The sequence below is a fragment of the Nomascus leucogenys genome, chromosome 21 (assembly GCF_006542625.1).
Source record: "Nomascus leucogenys isolate Asia chromosome 21, Asia_NLE_v1, whole genome shotgun sequence".
Lineage (NCBI taxonomy): Eukaryota > Metazoa > Chordata > Mammalia > Primates > Hylobatidae > Nomascus > Nomascus leucogenys.
The window spans coordinates 12,919,841-12,938,992 of NC_044401.1; the positions used below are offsets into that span (position 1 = coordinate 12,919,841).

Genomic DNA, 19,152 nt, shown 5'->3' on the forward strand with positions numbered 1-19,152 from the left:
TATATGTGTGCCATGGTGGTTTGCTGTACCTATTGAACTGTCCTCTAGGTTCCCTCCCCCGCCTCCCACCCCCCAACAGGCCCTGGTGTGTGTTTTTCCCCTCCCTGTGTCCATGTGTTCTTATTGTTCGGCTCCCACTTATGAGTGAGAACATGTGGTTTGGTTTTCTGTTCCTGTGTTAGTTTGCTGATGATGATGGCTTCCAGCTTCATCCATGTCCATGCAAAAGACATGATCTCATTCCTTTTCATGGCTGCATAGTATTCCATGGTGTTTGTATCACATTTTCTTTATCCAGTCTACCATTGATGGGTTTTGGGGTTGGTTCCATGTCTTTACTATTGTAAATGGTGCAACAAACATGTGTGCATGTGTCTTTATAGTAGAATGATTTATAATCCTTCGGGTATATACCCAGTAATGGGATTGCTGGTTCAAATGGTATTTCTGTTTCTAGATCCTTGAGGAATCACCACACAGTCTTCCACAATAATTGAACTAATTTACATTCCCACCAACAGCGTAAAGGCATTCCTGTTTCTCCACAGCCTTGCCAGCATCTATTGTTTGACTTTTTAATAATTATCATTCTGACGGGAATTCTCAATACTTTGCTATTTGTGATAACCCATCATAACATTGTAGCAAAAACAGAGTTAATTACATACAAGGATAGGATTGTGAAACTGAGGTCAGGTGATAAAATTGGACCAGGTGGCAGTTACACCACAATTCAGAATTTGCTCTTATAGAGTCAAAACCCTGATCGACTAAGTCACACAAAAGCCTGGTTATAGTGACAAGTTCACAAGCATTAACATTAGACTGTTTCCTTTATGTAAATTGGTGACTAAAATTAAGGGAAACATATTAAGTTAGCTGAGCTCTCCCTTCTCTTGCTTAAAAATTTATATGAAAATCTAAATTTATTAGAAGATTGATTAGTAATATGCCAATTGAGCCAGAAGAGTTTGAATTATCTTCATGGCTAGTCACTCAACTATGCAAGCCTCGTGTGGTCAAGTGTAACCTAACTTCAGAGATTCTTATGTTCATAGGGCCCTTTTCCCTAGCAATCTGAAAGATACTGACAGTCAGTCTTTGGTGTCCCTAAGATTCATCCCAAATCGAGTTGGTTACCCTGATATAATCATTCATATAAAACTAGACTAAAATACCTTATCAAATCAATCATCTTTGTTTCCAGGCTCTGGTTTTTAACCTTTCCACTAAGGTGACTTCTGCTCTTACCTGCTGTCTCACCCATTATCAGTTGATCAGATTGGGAATCAACCCCTAGTGATGCGTTTCTTCCAGATTCTTAGTGGAGAGCTCACTGTAATCTCCTGGGCTGACTGTAACAGGAATGTAAATGAATGAGGCAGTTCTTTCCGAAGTTAAATTGGAATCCTTAACATCCAGGCATTTATACTCAATGCAGGTAGTGGGTCAGTGAATGATCCTTATGTCTTGAAAAGTAAATGTGATACTAGAAAATGGTTACAAGTCTTTGCAGTGGTAGAATTGTCTGGTCTGACAGGCCATTGCCTGGAATTGCAGTGAAGAAAGGGGAGATGAAGTCACTGGATATTAAGGATGCAGGTCATGAGTTGTCACAGTCTTTTCTCATTTCCTGTACTCTTCCTGAAAGAGGCTAGAACCAAGAAAAATAGACTCTAAATGTCTGTTGTTCAAGTCAGAATAACCATTTATATCTTAAATATTTAATGACAGTGGTGTTTTGGGGTGGGTGGTAAGAAGCTTTAGTCTATTGCTTGCATCTGAAATTAAAGATCCATGAGACCATTATAAAATGTCTGAGTCTTATCAGTTAATTTTAATCTCCCTACTAGCTGTTTCATGGTTTTTAACAGTGGAAAAAACAAGTTTACCAAACTCCTGGCCCTTATTTATATTCTGATTAATGGAACACATAAATACTAAAAGGAATGCAGTAAAAAGGAAGTATACAATCAAACTATAATTTGCAAGTGAATTATAGTTGTGTTTCTTTCCACTTGTATACGATCCCATGTTTCATGCTTCTATCGTAAGTACATTGGCTCACCCTCTTATGCACAATGCCATTGGAGATCTTCTCTACAAATAGCAATAGGAGACAAGAAGAACCACCATGTATTTAACCAAGTAGAGCCTGTTTAATTATAGACATTGGGAAAAGCCTAATTATATTTTTTGTGCTATATTATCCTGCAACCCCTCCTGCTGTTTTTTTTTCTGTATAAAAGTCTTGCTTGATGATATGTGAATCAGTCAGAACTTCAATTATCCTTCTAAAGAAGCATTTTTATATGGTATATGGTTTGATAAAGGAAATAATGCCTTACCACGTTTTCTTCGGCATTATCAGGTGCATGGTGAGGGCTCTCATCAGTAGGGAGGGACACCACGTCTTTCTACAGGAAAAAAAGAGAACTTAAAAATAATTTCTTTGCAAACACCAAAATTCTCCCTTAGTCCTATCTCAATATAATAATGTTATTAGAATCATCTGAGTTACTCTCCCTTCATATCTTTAACAAACAACATGAAAAATGCATTCAGTGTAAAAACACATCATCAGAAGCAGCAGTAAATGTGTATGGTTGATCCAGGTGCTCCAAAGCGGGGGAATAAAGGCAGTTCAGTCGGCTCAGCAATTCCTGGCTCCTTGTGATCCTTGGCCTGGTTCCTACCAACTGCTAACAATGGAAATGTCATAGCCAAGGAGGGGATGAGAGTGATGGGATATGTCATTTCTCAAAGAAGGCCTCCTTATGGACTTTCCTAAAATACGGCCCTTTAATACATATCTTAGACAAAGTACATTTTAAAACTAATAGAAAAGGGAATTTAAAAATAAAACATATGAACCACAGTCATGAAACTACAACCAGGGAGCTGGAGCTAGGAAAGTTTTTGTGGCTTTTCATATAACAGCTTCAAATATATTTTCAGCCCATCTCACTGCAGAAGTATGGAATATATCTATTTTTTAAAGTGGCCAATACTGTGACAGAGTTTTTGCCCATATCTTTTGACTCCTCCTCCAGAACCAGAATCCATTCTTCTCTCAGCCATGGGAGGCTGACCTTGTTGGGCTCCATCAGCAGGGTGTCTGCTCCTCCTGGCTTCTAGCTGGGCTGGAGATCAGAACAGGGAAGAGTGAAATTAGGTATTTACTCTCCCAGCTGTTTCCCTGTAAGGTCACCTTGGTATGGCTCTGTCCTTCGATTGAAAGTCACTCTCTGATTTTTTGAAGGGTTTTTCGTGTCTCTATCTCCTTCAATTCTGCTCTAATCACAGTTATTTTTTGACTTCTGCTAGCTTTTGAATTTGTTTGCTCTTGCTTCTCTAGTTTTTTTAATTGTGATGTTGGGGTGTTGATTTTAGGTCTTTCCTGCTTTCTGATGTGGGCATTTGGTGCTATAAATTTCCCTCTCAACACTGCTTTAGCTGTGTCCCAGAGATTCTGGTACATTGTGTCTTCATTCTCATTGGTTTCAAAGAACTTATTTCTGCCTTAATATCGTTATTTACCCAGTAGTCATTCAGGAGCAGGTTGTTCAGTGTCTTTGTAGTTGTGTGGTTCTGAGTGAGTTTCTTAAACCTGAGTTCTAATTTGATTGCACTGTAGCCTGAGAGACTGTTATGATTTCCATTCTTTTGCATTTGCTAAGGAGTGTCTTACTTCCAATTATGTGGTCGATTTTAGAATAAGTGCTATGTGGTGCTGAGAAGAATGTATATTCTGTTGATTTGGGGTGGAGAGTTCTGTAGATGTCTATTAGGTCCACTTAGTCCAGAGCTGAGTTCAAGTTCTGAATATCCTTGTTAATTTTCTGTCTCATTGATCTAATATTGACAGTGGGGTGTTAAAGTCCCCCACTATCATTGTGTGAGAGTCTAAGTCTCTTTGTAGATCTCTAAGAACTTGCTTTATGAATCTTGGTGCTCCTGTATTGGGTGCATATATATTTAGGATCGTTAGCTCTTCTAGTTGCATTGATCCCTTTACCATTATGTAATATCTTTGTCTTTTTTTTATCTTTGTTGGTTTAAAGTCTGTTTTATCAGAGATTAGAATTGCAACCCCTGCTTTTTTTTTTTTGCTCTTCTTTTGCTTGGTAAATATTCCTCCATCCCTTTATTTTGAGCCTATGTGTGTCTTTGCATGTGAGATGGGACTCCTGAATATAGCACACTGATGGGTCTTGACTCTTTATCCAATTTGCCAGTCTGTGTCTTTTAACTGGGGCATTTAGCCCATTTACATTTAAAGTTTTAATATTGTTATGTGTGAATTTGATTCTGTCATCATGATGCTGGCTGGTTATTTTGCACATTAGTTGATGCAGTTTCCTCATAGTGTCGTTGGTCTTTATATTATGGTGTTTTTTTGCAGTGGCTGGTACCGGTTTTTCCTTTCTGTATTTAGTGCTTCCTTCAGGAGCTCTTGTAAGGCAGGCCTAGTGGTGACAGAATCCCTCAGCATTTGCTTGTCTGTAAAGGATTCTATTTCTCCTTCACTTATGAAGCTTAATTTGACTGGTTATGAAATTCTGGGTTGAAAATTGTTTTCTTTAAGAATGTTAAATATTGGCCCCCACTCTCTTCTGGCTTGTAGGGTTTCTGCAGAGATATCCATTGTTAGTCTGATGGACTTCCCTTTGTAGATAACCTGACCTTTCTCTCTGGCTGCCCTTAACATTTTTTTCCTTTGTTTCAACCTTGGAGAATCTGACGATTGTGTATCTTGGGGTTGCTCTTCTTAAGCAGTATCTTAGTGGTGTTCTCTATATGTCCTGAATTCGAATATTGGCTTGTCTTGCTAGGTTGGAGAAATTCTCCTGGATATCCCGAAGTGTGTTTTCCAACTGGGTTCCATTCTCCCCATCACTTTCAGGGACCCCAATCAATCACAGGTTTGGTCTTTTCACATAGTACTATGTTTCTTGGAGGCTTTGTTCATTCCTTTTCACTCTTTTTTCTCTAATCTTGTCTTCATGCCTTAGTTCAGTAAGTTGATCTTCAGTCTCTGATATCCTTTCTTCTGCTTGATCGATTCGGCTGTTGATACTTGTGTATGCTTCACGAGTTCTCGTGCTGTGTTTTTCAGCTCCATCAGGTCATTTATTCTTCTCTAAACTGGTTATTCTAGTTAGCAGTTCCTGTAACCTTTTATCAAGGTTCTTTGCTTCCTAACATTGGGTTAGAACATGCTTCTTTAGCTCAGGGGAGTTTGTTTTACCCACGTTCTGAAGCCTGCTTCTGTTAATTTGTCAAACTCTTTCTCCGTCCAGTTTTGTGCTCTTGCTGGAGAGGAGTTGCAATCATTTGGAAGAGAAGAAGCATTCTGTTTTTTTAAATTTGCAGGTTTTTCCTCATCTTCATGTATTTATCTACCTTTGATCTTTGAGGCTGATGACCTTTGGATGTGGTTTTGTATGGGGGTCCTTTGTGTTGATGTTGATGTTACTGCTTTCTGTTTGTTAGTTTTTCTTCTAACAGTCAGGCCTCTCTTCTGCAGGTCTGCTGCAGTTTTCTGGAGGTCCACTCCAGATCCTATTTGCCTGGGTATCACCAGCAGAGGCTGCAGAACAGCAAAGATTGCTGCCTGCTCCTTCCTCTGAAAGCTTTGTCCCAGAGGGGCACCAGCCTGATGCCAGCTGGAGATCTGTATGAGGTGTCTGTCAACCCAGGAGCTGGTATTTTGAAAAGATTAACAAAATAGATAGACTGCTAGCCAGACTAATGAAGAAGAAAAGAAAGAAGAATCAAATAGACACAATAAAAAATGATAAAGGGGATATCACAACTGATCCCACAGAAATACAAGCTACCATTAGAGAATACTATAAACACCTCTAAGCAAATAAACTAGAAAATCTAGAAGAAATAGATAAATTCCTGGACACCCTCCTAAGGCTAAACCAGGAAGAAGTTGAATCTCTGAATAAACCAATAACAAGTTCTGAAATTGAAGCAGTAATTAATAGCCCACCAGCCAAAAAAAGCCCAGAACCAGACAGATTCACAGCCGAATTCTACCAGAGGTACAAAGAGGAGCTAGTACAATTCCTTCTGATACTATTCCAAACAACAGAAAAAGAGGGACTCCTCCCTAACCATTTTATAAGGCCAGCATCATCCTGGTTCCAAAACCTGGCAGAGACACAATAAAAAATGAAAATTTCAGGCCAATATCCCTGATGAACATCAATGTGAAAATCCTCAATAAAATACTGGCAAACCGAATCTACAGCCCATCAAAAAGCTTATGCACCATGATTAAGTTGGCTTCATCCTTGGGATGCAAGGCTGGTTCAACATATGCAAATCAATAAATGTAATCCATCACATAAACAGAACCAATGACAAAAACCACATGATTACCTCAATAGATGCAGAAAAGGCCTTTGATAAAATTCAACACCCCTTCATGCTAAAAACTCTCAATAAACTAGGTATTGATGGAACATATCTCAAAATAATAAGAGCTACTTATGACAAACCCATAGCCAATATCATACTGAATGGGCAAAAGCTGGAAGCATTCCCCTTGAAAACCGGCATAAGACAAGGATGCCCTCTCTCACCATAGTTCAACATAGTATTGGAAGTTTTGGCCAGGGCAATCAGGCAAGAGAAATAAATAGAGTATTCAAATAGGAACAGAAGAAGTCAAATTGTCTCTGTTTGCAGATGATGTGATTGTATATTTAGAAAACCCCATCATCTCAGCCCAAAATCTCCTTAAGCTGATAAGCAACTTCAGCAAAGTCTCAGGATACAAAATCAATGTGCAAAAATCACAAGAATTCCTATACACCAATAACAGACAAACAGAGACCTAAATCATGAGTGAATTCACATTCACAATTGCTACAAAGAAGATAAAATACCTAGGAATACAACTTACAAGGGATGTGAAAGACATCCCTTCAAAGAGAACTACAAACCGCTGCTCAAGGAAATAAGAGAGGACACAACCAAATGGAAAAAAATTTCATACTTATGAATAGGAAGAATCAATATAGTGAAAATGGCCATACTGCCCAAAGTAATTTATAGATTCAATGCTATTCCCATCAAGCTACCTTTGACTTTCTTCACAGAACTAGAAAAAACTACTTTAAATTTCATATGGAACCAAAAAAACAGCCCATATAGCCAAGACAATCCTAAGCAAAAGCGCATAGCTGGAGGCATCACGCTGCCTGACTTCAAACTATACTACAAGGCTACAGTAACCAAAACAGCATAGTACTGGTACCAAAACAGATACATAGACCAATGGAACAGAACACAGGCCTCAGAAATAACACCACACATCTACAACCATTTGATCTTTGACAAACCTGACAAAAACAAGCAATGCGGAAAGGATTCCCTGTTTAATAAATGGTGCTGGGCAAACTGGCTAGCCATATGCAGAAAATAGAAGCTAGGCCCCTTCCTTACACCTTATACAAAAATTAATTCAAGATGGATTAAAGACTTAAACATAAAACCTAAAACCATAAAAACCCTAGAAGAAAACCTAGGCAGTATCATTCAGGACATAGACATGGACAAGGACTTCATGACTAAAACACCACAAGCAATTGCAACAAAAGCCAAAATTGACAAATGGGATCTAATTAAACTAAACAGCTTCTGCTCAGCCAAAGAAACTATCATCAGAGTGAGCAGGCAGCCTACAGAATGGGAGAAAATTTCTGCAGTCTACCCATCTGACAAAAGTCTAATATCCAGAATCTATAAGGAACTGAAACAAATTTACAAGAAAAAAATAAACAGCCCCATCAAAAAGCGGGTTAAGGATACGAACAGATGCTTCTCAAAAGAAGACATTTATGCAGCCAACAAACATATGAAAAAGAGCACCTCATCACTGGTCATTAGAGAAATGCAAATCAAAACCACAATGAGATACCATCTCACACCAGTTAGAATGGTGATCATTAAAAAGTCTGGAAACAACAGATGCTAGAGAGGATGTGGAGAAATAGGAATACTTTTACACTGTTGGTGGGAGAGTAAATTAGTTCATCCATTGTGGAAGACAGTGTGGTGATTCCTCAAGGATCTGGAACCAGAAATACCATTTGACCCAGCAATCCCATTACTGGGTATATACCCAAAAAATTAAAAATCATTCTACTGTGAAGACACATGCACATGTATGTTTATTGCAGCACTATGCACAATAGCAAAGACTTGGAACCAACCCAAATGCCCATCGATGATAGACTGGATAAAGAAAATGTGGCACATATACACCATGGAATACTATGCAGTCATAAAAAAGAATGAGTTCATGTGCTTTGCAGGGACATGGATGAAGCTGGAAACCATCATTCTCAGCAAACTACCACAAGGACAGAAAACCAAATACCACATATTCTCACTCGTAGGTGGGAATTGAACAATGAGATCACTTGGACACAGGGCGGGGAACATCACACACCGGGGCCTGTTGGAGGATGAGGGTAAAGGGGAGGGAGGGCATCAGGTCAAATACCTAATGTATGTGGGGCTCAAAACCTAGATGACAGGTTGATAGGTGCAGCAAACCACCAGGGCACATGTATACCTATGTAACAAACCTGCATGTTCAGCACATGTATCCCAGAACTTAGAAAGAAAGAAAGAAAAAAAAAGAAGTCACTGTCCTTACAAGGCAACTAATCTTACGTGACTCTCACCTTCCAAGTTTTGGCAACTGCTCTCTGTCCTTGTCCCTTCAAGTTTAAGTTTGCTAGTGATTCGGGTGTTCCCAGCCATGAATATACTGTCTCGTAAGTTCTTTATCCAGTTTTCAGTGTGCCATGTGTTTTCAGTTGAGAACTGACTTATGCAGACTTCCACTAAAGAATCAGAGAGGCTGAGGCAGGAGAATGGTGTGAACCCGGGAGGCGGAGCTTGCAGTGAGCTGAGATTGCGCCACTGCACTCCGGCCTGGGCGACAGAGCAAGACTCCGTCTCAAAAAAAAAAAAAAAAGAAACTAAACTATCATTCTTGAGTAGGATGTAGCACCACCTCCCATAATTTGAACCTAATCCAATCACAAATATCAGTATGTTAGGTCAATGGTGGACAAGCTAGACTGCCTGTGGTCTCTTACTCCTTCTGGCCAGCCAAGGGACAGGAACTAGCCTGCCTATTAGTACGAATGATCACAGGGCTAGAATTGGTGAAATGCTTGCTCTCCATTGCCCCTAAAACTATATCTTCAATAATAGTTTCTGCTATAACCCTAATCTCCTAACTTCAGCAGGGGCAATAGCCAAATATCAACCAGAAGGACAGATAAAAGAGACATAGGATCTATCTCAAGTTCCCAGGACACCCAGAGCCTTCTCAGGGGGATAATGGAATAAGGGAGGGCTTCTGGGGGCCTGAACCTGCCTCTACCACTAGCTGGCTTGGTGATATTAAATGATCCACCTAAATCTGTTTCACGTGCCTACTTGGCACTTAAGCTAACTTCCCAGATTCCTGTTTCCTGATCTGTAAAATGTGGAGATCAACTAGATCTAAGTTTTGCCCAGGTGCTCTCTAGCTCAAAATTCTGTTACTAAAAGCAAAGTACTTAAGAAAGTAATCCCTAAAAGTACTTCCCATGATCATGGCATCTTAAGAGATTTTAAATTACTAGTAAGGTTTTTTGCCTAAAATTTAGAAAAAATTAATTAAACAACAATTAAAATGAAATGACCCATAAGAAAAGAACAATGCAGTTTCAATCAGAGCACCAACCTTGACTAAGCTCGGAACAACGGAGAACAGGCAGAGCCCAGGGACTTAAGGAGGTATCTGGCTTCCTTCTGAGGTGTGAGGGTAAGGAAGAACTCATGGTCCTATCACTCCAAAGGCAACTTCTTAAAGCTTTGGCTTTTTTCTTTCCAGTTACTTTTTAATGCAGGATGATCAAGTCATCCTGGTTATCATTTTAATACTAGATTAAAATTTTAAAAAGTATGATCTTCAATTAATTTAATTAATTTCCCAATTATTTATTGACAATAGTAGGAAACCTAAAGGCAATAGCAGTGTGCTGCAGTGAATATGCTTGTATATAGTTTGGTGTACCTCTGCTCATTTAATGTGAGATAAATTCCTAGAAGTAGAATGGTTAGGTGGAAATGTAGGAGCATTTTAAAATATTTTGGGTGAATTTTGTGAATGACATTCCAGAAAATTCAGATCAATTTACATGCCCAGTAGCTGTTTGGGCATGTATTTCCATGTTATCTTTAATATACATGATGTGGAACACGCGGGGCAGAGCCCAAATTCTTCTATTACCTCTGCAACATTTTATTGTCCAAATCAGCAGAAAAGCTGCCAAAATCACAGAGGGCACCAAAATCCATAAGCCTTTGTTATGGGAAGCTGTTTCTTGGCTCGGTTCTAAAAGAAAAAGGAGAAACAAAGTCTGTGAAGTGGAAGAAAAATTACCAGATAAGAAATGTGTGGGTGGGTAAGGGTGGAGTTTGTTTACTATTTCAAAAACTAGTTATTTCTGCATTACAGGTAGGAGGCTGAATTCATATGAAAACACTTTGCATAATAAAAAGGTCCTTTAGGATAAAGCCAAGAGCCCAGACTGGACAGGAGAGTTTGTCTTGAGCATAAATATCTCCTAGTCTCAGTTTATCTATTGTGGGAAACCTACAGACACCATAATATTATTGGAGATTGGTGGAGGTTGGGGGAGCTGGGAGAAAAGTCTGAAAACTGGAAAGGCACTATGTCTATTATGCATTTTCAGTTTCTATTGCTTTATACTGTAATAAGAAACAACACATTTTTATAAAGGAATAATTATGTCCATAAATGAGCCTCAGCCCAGTGTCCACCTTGGAGGATGAAGTAAGAGTGCAGTCTGCCATTGGCCTAGAGAAGACAGGGTTCTAAGGGAACAGTGGTAAGTTCAGAGGTGATAAAAGGAGATGAGTAGAAGCCCTGGTCTTGAGTTAGAGATGGCAGGTGACCACAGAGATAATAGGCACAGTAGTCCCCCCCTTATCCCTGGGGGATACATTCCAAGACCCCCAAGTGGATGCCTGAAACCTTAGTACTGAACCCTATGCTTACTATACACTAATTTCTTTTTCCATCATCATAGTTTTATAGATAGAAGATTCATTCTTACTGTAGATCTTAGCAACCTCAACATAGGCTCTTTTTTCCTCTTAAGTTGAGAGCTTTCCTTTAAAGGAAGCACTTCACGGCTTCTTTTTGGTGTATCTGAACTGCCAGCATCACTATTCTTGTGCTTTGAGGCCATTCTTAAATAAAATAAGGGTTACTTGATCACAAGCACTGAGATATCATGACAGTAGATCTGATTACCCAGAGGGCTAAGTGACTAACAGGCGGGTAGCATCCATGGTGTGATATGCTGGACAAAGGGAGGATTCACCTTCAAGGCAGGATGGAGCGGGATGACATGCAATTTCATCATGCTACTCAGAATGGCACACAATTTAAAACATTATTTCTGGAATTTTCCTTTTAAAAATGTCAAACAGTGGTTGACTTTGGGTAACAAACTGCAAAAAAGGAGGATCTGCTGATAGTGTTTGGAGCTCCTCAGAAAACTGGAGGAGCCTAAACTTTCTCCAGCATCTTGGTCAGGACTAGAATTGTTGAAATTAGTATTAATGGAAGTGGGGACTCCAGAGACCCTGGGTTACCAAAGTCAGAGCCCTGCTAACCTCATGGTCTATGTTCTGCTAAAACGTGGGCAGCAAGCATTAGAGCACAAAGGTCAATTCAGGGGGAAAATGTTTATGGCTATCCTTTAGAATGAATACCTCTGTTTACATAACAAATGCAATTTTCTATGAACATACTATAGTGTTTTACAACCAATAAAATATTAATCTCTCCACCTATTTGTGTCATTCTGAAATTCCATACAGGAGTTCGCTTTATCCCTGGTTTAACTTTCTGAGGTCTTAGTTACCCATGGTCAACTGTAGTCCAAACATAACCAAATGGAAAATTCCAGGAATAAATAATCTTCAGTTTTAAATTGTGTGCCATTCTGAGTAGCATGAAGAAATATCGTGTCACGCCACTGCATCCCACCTGGGACGTGACTGTGCCCTTTGTCCGGCATATCCACGTTGTACACACTACCACCATGAATCATTTACTAGCCATCTCAGTTATCAGATTGACTGTCATGGTATAACGATGCTTGTGTTCAAGTAACCCTTATTTTCTTTAAGAATTGTCCCAAAGCACAAGAGTAGTGATGCTGGCAATTTGGATACACCAAAAAGAAGCCATAAAGTGCTTCCTTGAACTAAAACAATTAAAGCCCTTGACTTATGAAAAATCATATATTGAGGTTGCTGAGATCTATGGTGAAAATGAATCTTCTATCTGTAAAATTGTGAAGAAAGAAAGAAGAAAATTTGTGTTAGTTTTGCGGTCACATCTCAAACCACAACAGTTACGGCCACAGTGTGTTGTATATGCTGAGTTAAGATGGAAATGGCATTAAATTTGGGGGTGGAAGACATGAACAGAAATGTGTTCTGGTTGATGATATGTTGCACTGGAAAGCTTTGGGCTTATATGAAGACTTCAGCAAGAGATCCCTTGAAACAGGCCATTTACTGCAAGTAGAGGATGGCTACACAGATTTAGAAATCAGCTTGGACTGAAAAATATAAAAATTACTGGAGAGGCTGTGTCTTCTGACGAGGAAACTACAGCCACATTTCCATCCAAAGCAAATCTTTAATTGCAATGAAAGCAAGCTCTGCTGGAAGAAGACCAATAGAACCTGTATTCATAGAAGTGTGAATGAGGCACCAAGGCATAAACAAGGAAGGAAAGATTAATCCTGGTACCATGTGGGAATGCATATATAGGGTTTAGTACTGTCCATAGTTTCAGACATCCACTGGGGGTCTTGGAAAATATCCCCCATGGAAAGGGGGGACTACTGTACCTATATAAAGGAGAGATTAAGTAGGAATGTTAGGTTGACTTTCTACAGTGTTTTCATATGCATTTTTCTTCCTCCTAACGGAAATCTTACAAGGTATAGCTACTTCTCACTGTACTCGTGACCCTTAGGATCCCCCATCTGTAAAGATATTTGCCCAAGGTCACATATTGGTTCAGCAGCAAAACTTAGCAAGGATTATTTAATTCCATTCAGCTTGGTGCAACCTTAATTGAGCAGATCTAGATTTGAGGAATCATAAGTACCCCTATCTTGTTGTAGCACCTCCTGGGGAAGGCAACAAATGGAAAAGTCATCCTTGAAAGGATGATATTTAAGGTACCAAGACTGTTTGCCCCGTTCCCTGCCCTGCTGGGGTGGCTCCTGCCAAGTCCTCTTCCTAGTGGGGAAGGGTGAGCACAGCCTCCCCCAGCCCCACCTGGCCAACATTTATTTGAGAATGAGAGGTTCTGAAAATACTCTTTTGTCAGAGATGGAATGGTCCTGATGTTTCACTTTGTGTGAACTGAAAATTAGATCTCTGGGTGGGAAGACAGGCCATATGTGGTCTTTAGGACATTTCTTCTTGACTATTATTTTTTACACTCCAAAATTAATCCAACATGAGGCAACATTTTTAAAAATAGATTGCAGGCTTAACTGTATTTTACATAAAACTGACACTTTTATTTTTGGAGAAAAATAGGAGCTTCAAATGCAGCCCCAGTTTTTCATTCTCTACTCTCAAAGTGGCAGCTCTACAAAGGGAGTGTTATTACTCAATGTCCAGAAGCTTCCAAGTATTTGAAGATCACATAACCTAAAGGACAACTCTGTGCTCTTCTCTCCAAATCTCACTACATAGAATCACCAAAACTTCAAATGTTATTCCTCCTAATTTTCACAATTGAAATGATAGAAATATTTCTAAAACATAAGTTCCACTGGTTCAAATACCTTTATTGAAGGACAGAAAGAGCTGCCATGGTCTGCCATGATGTGAAGTTGATAGTTTAAGGGTGGGACCATCCAGCTCACCTAGAAGGTCAGCTTCATGAGTATATATTCCATGACTTGATGGCTAGTTGACTAGAAATATTTTAGATAATGGTTTGTGGCAGTGAACTATCAACAGAGGTAAAAATGAACTGAACTAGGAATATATACTTGGTGCTTCAAATATTGTGTGGTGACTATTTCCAAGTTCATAGACACTGCCATGATTTCCCAGCATTCTTCAGGACCCCGATTGTAACTTCCTAATGTGTCTCTAGCCTTGACTCCCCAAACCCTAGGCCTAAGGTATATATTAGGCACAGCAGTGAGCAGAAATGGAAGATGCTCAGCACATGGAGTCATCGAAATGTGTTTCCTCCTCATTTCTGAAGCCCCAAAATCCTGAAAGGAAATCTGTGGGAGTAATTTTTTTTTCAAAACAGTACTTTTGTGTGGTTGAAGGAGGGAGGGTAATTGACATCCTGACCAGAAATATCCCTGTAGATTATATTTTGAGAGGGTATCAATGTATTCTTGAAAAGTCAACCTAATTTTCTGTTTGATATTCACAAACCTCTAATGCTACAGCCAAAACCCATTATCCAAACCTACTTGCAACTTACCTACGTGCACTGTGTGGATGGTAAGTAAAGTATATTCATCGGTAGAAATATTGCATAAATATTCCCCACTATCTGAAAGATGAAGATCCATCAAATTCATAGAGAAGTCACTCTGGTTTATCAGCTCTTTGTTCCATGAGAATCGGGATTCATTGATAATTATATTTTGTGAGGAGCTCAGATAGTAAGCCAGGATAGAGAACGTCCCACTTTTCATTCTGGACCAAGTAACTTTGAAGTCTTGGTTTGGTGAAAAATAATCATTTACAGGTTGACATGAGAGTGAAATGTGTTCACTTTGCATTTTATGAAGGCCATCTAACAACACAATAGAAAAAAAACATCAATGAAGATAAACATTTCAAAAGAATTCTCTAAGTTACACTTAGAAAGCAGAGAACAAAGGCACTAATATTGATATATTTGGAAATAACTTTTTGGAAAGTAATTATATTTGTGCAGTGGTTTCTTAAAAGACAAGTTTTACTACCACTATTTTAAAGTTTCCCACCAAGGTTAGTTTAGACCTTCAAGGAGGGCTAAGCCAGGGCCAGCTAGAGGGGTGATATACTTGTTTTAACTCTTAGGACCTGACAGTAAGCACTCAGGAATGTTGCTACTAGTTGCTAGCCTATTAAACTCAATGTTCTCCTTCTCTTGGCCCCTCTAATGCTGGTGTTCCCCAGAACACCCCTTTTGTTACCCTACCTACTCCATAGTGGTCTCTAACTTTTATGGCCTCACTACTTCTTAATCTCTTTATCTAGACAAAATCTCTTTTTCTGCATATAAGAATATTCCCAGCTGTGTGCAGGCAACCCCCACTGGACTGAGCTCTTCTAGAAGAGGGACTCTGCTGAATTTTCTTGGCTTGCCCCTCCAGACCCAGCTCCATCTTGTCCCTCCTGTTCTGTAGTGCTGTAGGCTGACCTCTATGGACTGTCATGGACTGTTCTCCCTGGCTCTAGACTCACCTGGCTTCCAGTCTACCTGCAGGAGAGTGATGCCAAAGCAAGCCTTCCAAAAGGCAAATCCAGGGCCTCTCTGATGCTTCAAATGCCTCTTCTGATCTATCCTACCCTCTAAGACTCAACAAACTCCTTAGCAACGTGTAAAAGATCTTTCATCTGTTTTTTGCCTCCCTCTCCAGGTTCATCTCTTGATCCGTTGATTCCACAAATCCAGGCAATTTTACTTTTCTGTGCTTTTTACCTGGAATATTCTTCTTCTACTGGAATGTCCTACTACTCTTCTAAAATTCTGCCCTTATGCAACTTTCTTAAGCACATATTCTGTAACAACCTCATTCATGTCCAACCACAGAGAATAGAATGAATCACTCCCTTTGTAAGCTATGTTCCTAGTTTAATTTTTATATTTGTACTAGATGCTGTGGATCCAGAAATTGGTAGAGACCATGTTCTTAAGTTCACAGTCTGTGAGCAACAAAACTTGGCACATAATTGCTTTTCAATGAGACCAAACAACACTGAGCCTAAAGAACTGTTCATGCTTCAAGACACTCAATTCTAAATGAACATGAGAAATTAGGATTTTCCAAAGACAATATTTACAATATTAACATTTGCAACCCTTTCCCATGTTTCCATTGCTGCCTGACTGATGGAGAATGAACACTGGGTACTCATGCCTTTAACACTGGACTCATGTAAGTGTGGTGAATCACCCACAATTTCAGTATATTTTTGGTGAGCATTTTGAGAATATGAGATGCTAGGAAAGAGAAGGCTGAAAAAAAAAAGATAACCTCCATTTTCCCCATATAAGGGAGACTGACAGAAAATTTTTGCTTTGTTACGAATAAAATGAAAAACAGGCTGGGCACGGTGGCTCACGCCTGTAATCCCAGCACTTTGGGAGGCTGATGTGGGTGGATCACGAAGTCAGAAGTTCAAGACCAGCCTGACCAACATGGTGAAACCCTGTCTCTACTAAAAAAATACAAAAATTGATCACGAGGTCAGGAGATCGAGACCACAGAGAAACCCTGACTCTACTAAAAATACAAAAAATTAGCCGGGCATGGTGGCGGGTGCCTGTAGTCCCAGTTACTCGGAGAGGCTGAGGCAGGAGAATGGTGTGAACCCGGGAGGTGGAGCTTGCAGTGAGCCGAGATCGCGCCACTGCACTCCAGCCTGGGTGACAGAGTGAGACTCCGTCTCAAAAAAAAAAAAAAAAAAAAAAAAACAAAAATTAGCCACGTGTGGTGGCATGTGCCTGTAATCCCAGCTACTCAGGAGGCTGAGACAGGAGAATCACTTGAACCTGGGAGGCAGAGGTTTCAGTGAGCTGAGACCATGCCACTGCACTCCAGCCTGGGCGACAGAGGGAGACTCCATCTCAAAAAAAAAAAAAAAAAGGAAAACAAATTTTCTTGGACTTGGATATGGACATAGCAAATTAATTTTTATTAAACAGGTTTTTGATATAGAGATTGATCAGAGTTTGGATCTGTTCAAATAAATGAGAGGAAAGAGTGCTAAAAACTGACCATGTTGTGATAGAGGTGTTGGATAAAGACTGATGGGCTAATACTATGTAAAGAAACTAAAAAGAAGCAATAATACTCATTAATATTTTGTTTAATTGTAAGATTGGAAGTTGTAATCTGCTGAAAGACAAGTATTCTTTCTCCTTTGATCTTTTAAGAGCAATGCTGGTAGAAAATCCTGTTTGAAGGATGAGCCATTAACAAATACATTAATATTCAAGAATAGATTTGCTTCTTTCCACTTCATAAGTGTTTTCATTCAACTCATAAATACCTAGCAAGGTAAGAATTACTTCTATTTTATCAATGATGTACTAATGCTCAAAAGTAAGAATGATTGCTTAACGTAATACAGCCAGAAGAACCAGCCCTAGGGCTTCAGTCTTGGTCTTCTAACCGCTGCAGATGGGTTTGCTTTCTTTTCTTTCATCTTCCTTTCTTTCTTTGCAAATCAGTCCCCATTACCCCCCAACTTTGAAATAGCACGTGTACACAGAAAGTCCTGTGGAGCCTACCTTTCATTGTCCAGTGCCCTGTCCACGTTTGCTTCAGCAGTGAATTTTCAATTGTACATTCATAAGATGAATTTGATCCTGTAATATTCAGTGTGCTGTTAATAGAAAAAGGATCCAAAGACCCTGTTTCTTCCATATTGTTTTCAGAGATAGGTGTGTTGTCCATTTTCCACATGATAATTGGACGAGGATAAACACTTAACACGCTGCATATTAAGAAGCTGTTTGTGTTCCTCTTTTCATACTTCATCATGGGTGTGAGAAAAACTACATAGGAGAAAGAAGGGCACATGAAAAACTGCCATCATTAGCTTCTTTATAGGCCATCTGTACCGAATACTTTTTAATATCCATGAAATGAAAAGCTAAGTTTTATGAGCAAAACTTGGCAGCTACTGAAAGGGAAAACAAACAAACAAACAAACAAACACCTCTGTAGAACCTTAAGATATAGTGTGGTTATCTAGAAGAAATAAAAAAAGAGCAGGCATGGGTATGTGGCAACTAGCAATCTCAATTCTCCAGAAACATAGCTGGAAAAGAAATCTAATGGCCTCATTGAGAAACCAAAATGGGGATGTCTAAGTCTATAAAGTGGAGTTCATGCAGCACTCGACACTCCTCAAGGAGTGACCCAGAGCACCTATTTGACTCCGTTTACACATAATTTTGTGATTTCTGAATCAAGGTCTGAAGCAGCTAAAAGGAACAGAAGAAAAAGAAACAAGTGCTGGGAAAAACATTCCATTAGAAAATACTGCATGTATGTGTGTGTGTATATATCCATATGTAAAATTGTACTATATATTATAATACATACTAACTATATTACACATAAATGATCAGCAGCCTGATCATTAACAGAGCACATCATCAGGAACTCTTGGTAATCCAGTAATTAGGAGCCATGAAGCTCTTTGAATTTCTTCAATTTTAATCTAATACCTGTTTGGTTCAATATAACTATGAGAATTAGTAACAGTTAATATATTAATACAGTTAATATATAGTTATATTAACTGTATAATATAACCACCATGAAGCTGTGTCTGAGTGATATTAACTGTATATAACTGTATACATTAACTATATTAATGGCTTATAGTTATATAGGTATAGTGTTATATATAGCTAATACAGAGAAGGAAAGCATATAATATAAAAATTAACCTCATTTATAATATAGAAAAATGCAATTTAAATCAGCAATTCAATATTTTTTCAGTCATCATATTGGCAGTTATTTGGTACTGATAAGACTAAGGGGAAAGTGGATAGTCTTATGCTGCTAGTGTCAGTAACCCATTTAAATCTTCTGGTACTTTGCTTTCAGATTGTTTCACGGTATTAAGTACAACTATAAGGATGTTCATCACAACCATGTAATGTAAAACACTGGAAATGCCTGAATACCCACCAACAGGGGAACAGTTGTATCATTTATAACATTAGTATACTACAAGTTGCTGTGCATTAAAAATAAGTAGATTTCCATGTATTGACTTGGAAGGAAGCTCATGGCCTATTAG

General features: G+C 39.0%; 1 protein-coding gene across 3 annotated transcripts in view; it reads right to left on the reverse strand.

The window, feature by feature from the left end:
• Window positions 1–558: 558 nt before the first annotated feature.
• Window positions 559–19,152, reverse strand: part of HHLA2 (HERV-H LTR-associating 2) — an 88,798-nt gene continuing 70,204 nt past the window's right edge. For 2 of the 3 annotated variants that reach the window (XR_004027536.1, XM_030801690.1), the window contains 5 exons: window positions 17,624–17,890; window positions 14,597–14,914; window positions 10,316–10,420; window positions 2,349–2,417; window positions 559–1,654 (listed from right to left, as the gene is read on the reverse strand). Coding sequence is in view for 2 of the 3 variants with exons in the window: in XM_030801690.1 (XP_030657550.1) it covers window positions 2,392–2,417; window positions 10,316–10,420; window positions 14,597–14,914; window positions 17,624–17,876 (702 nt within the window). In the remaining variant the exon portion in view is untranslated. Of the gene's footprint in view, window positions 1,655–2,348; window positions 2,418–3,092; window positions 3,144–10,315; window positions 10,421–14,596; window positions 14,915–17,623; window positions 17,891–19,152 lie in introns of all 3 variants that reach the window. The other variant, XM_030801689.1, reaches the window with a different exon arrangement.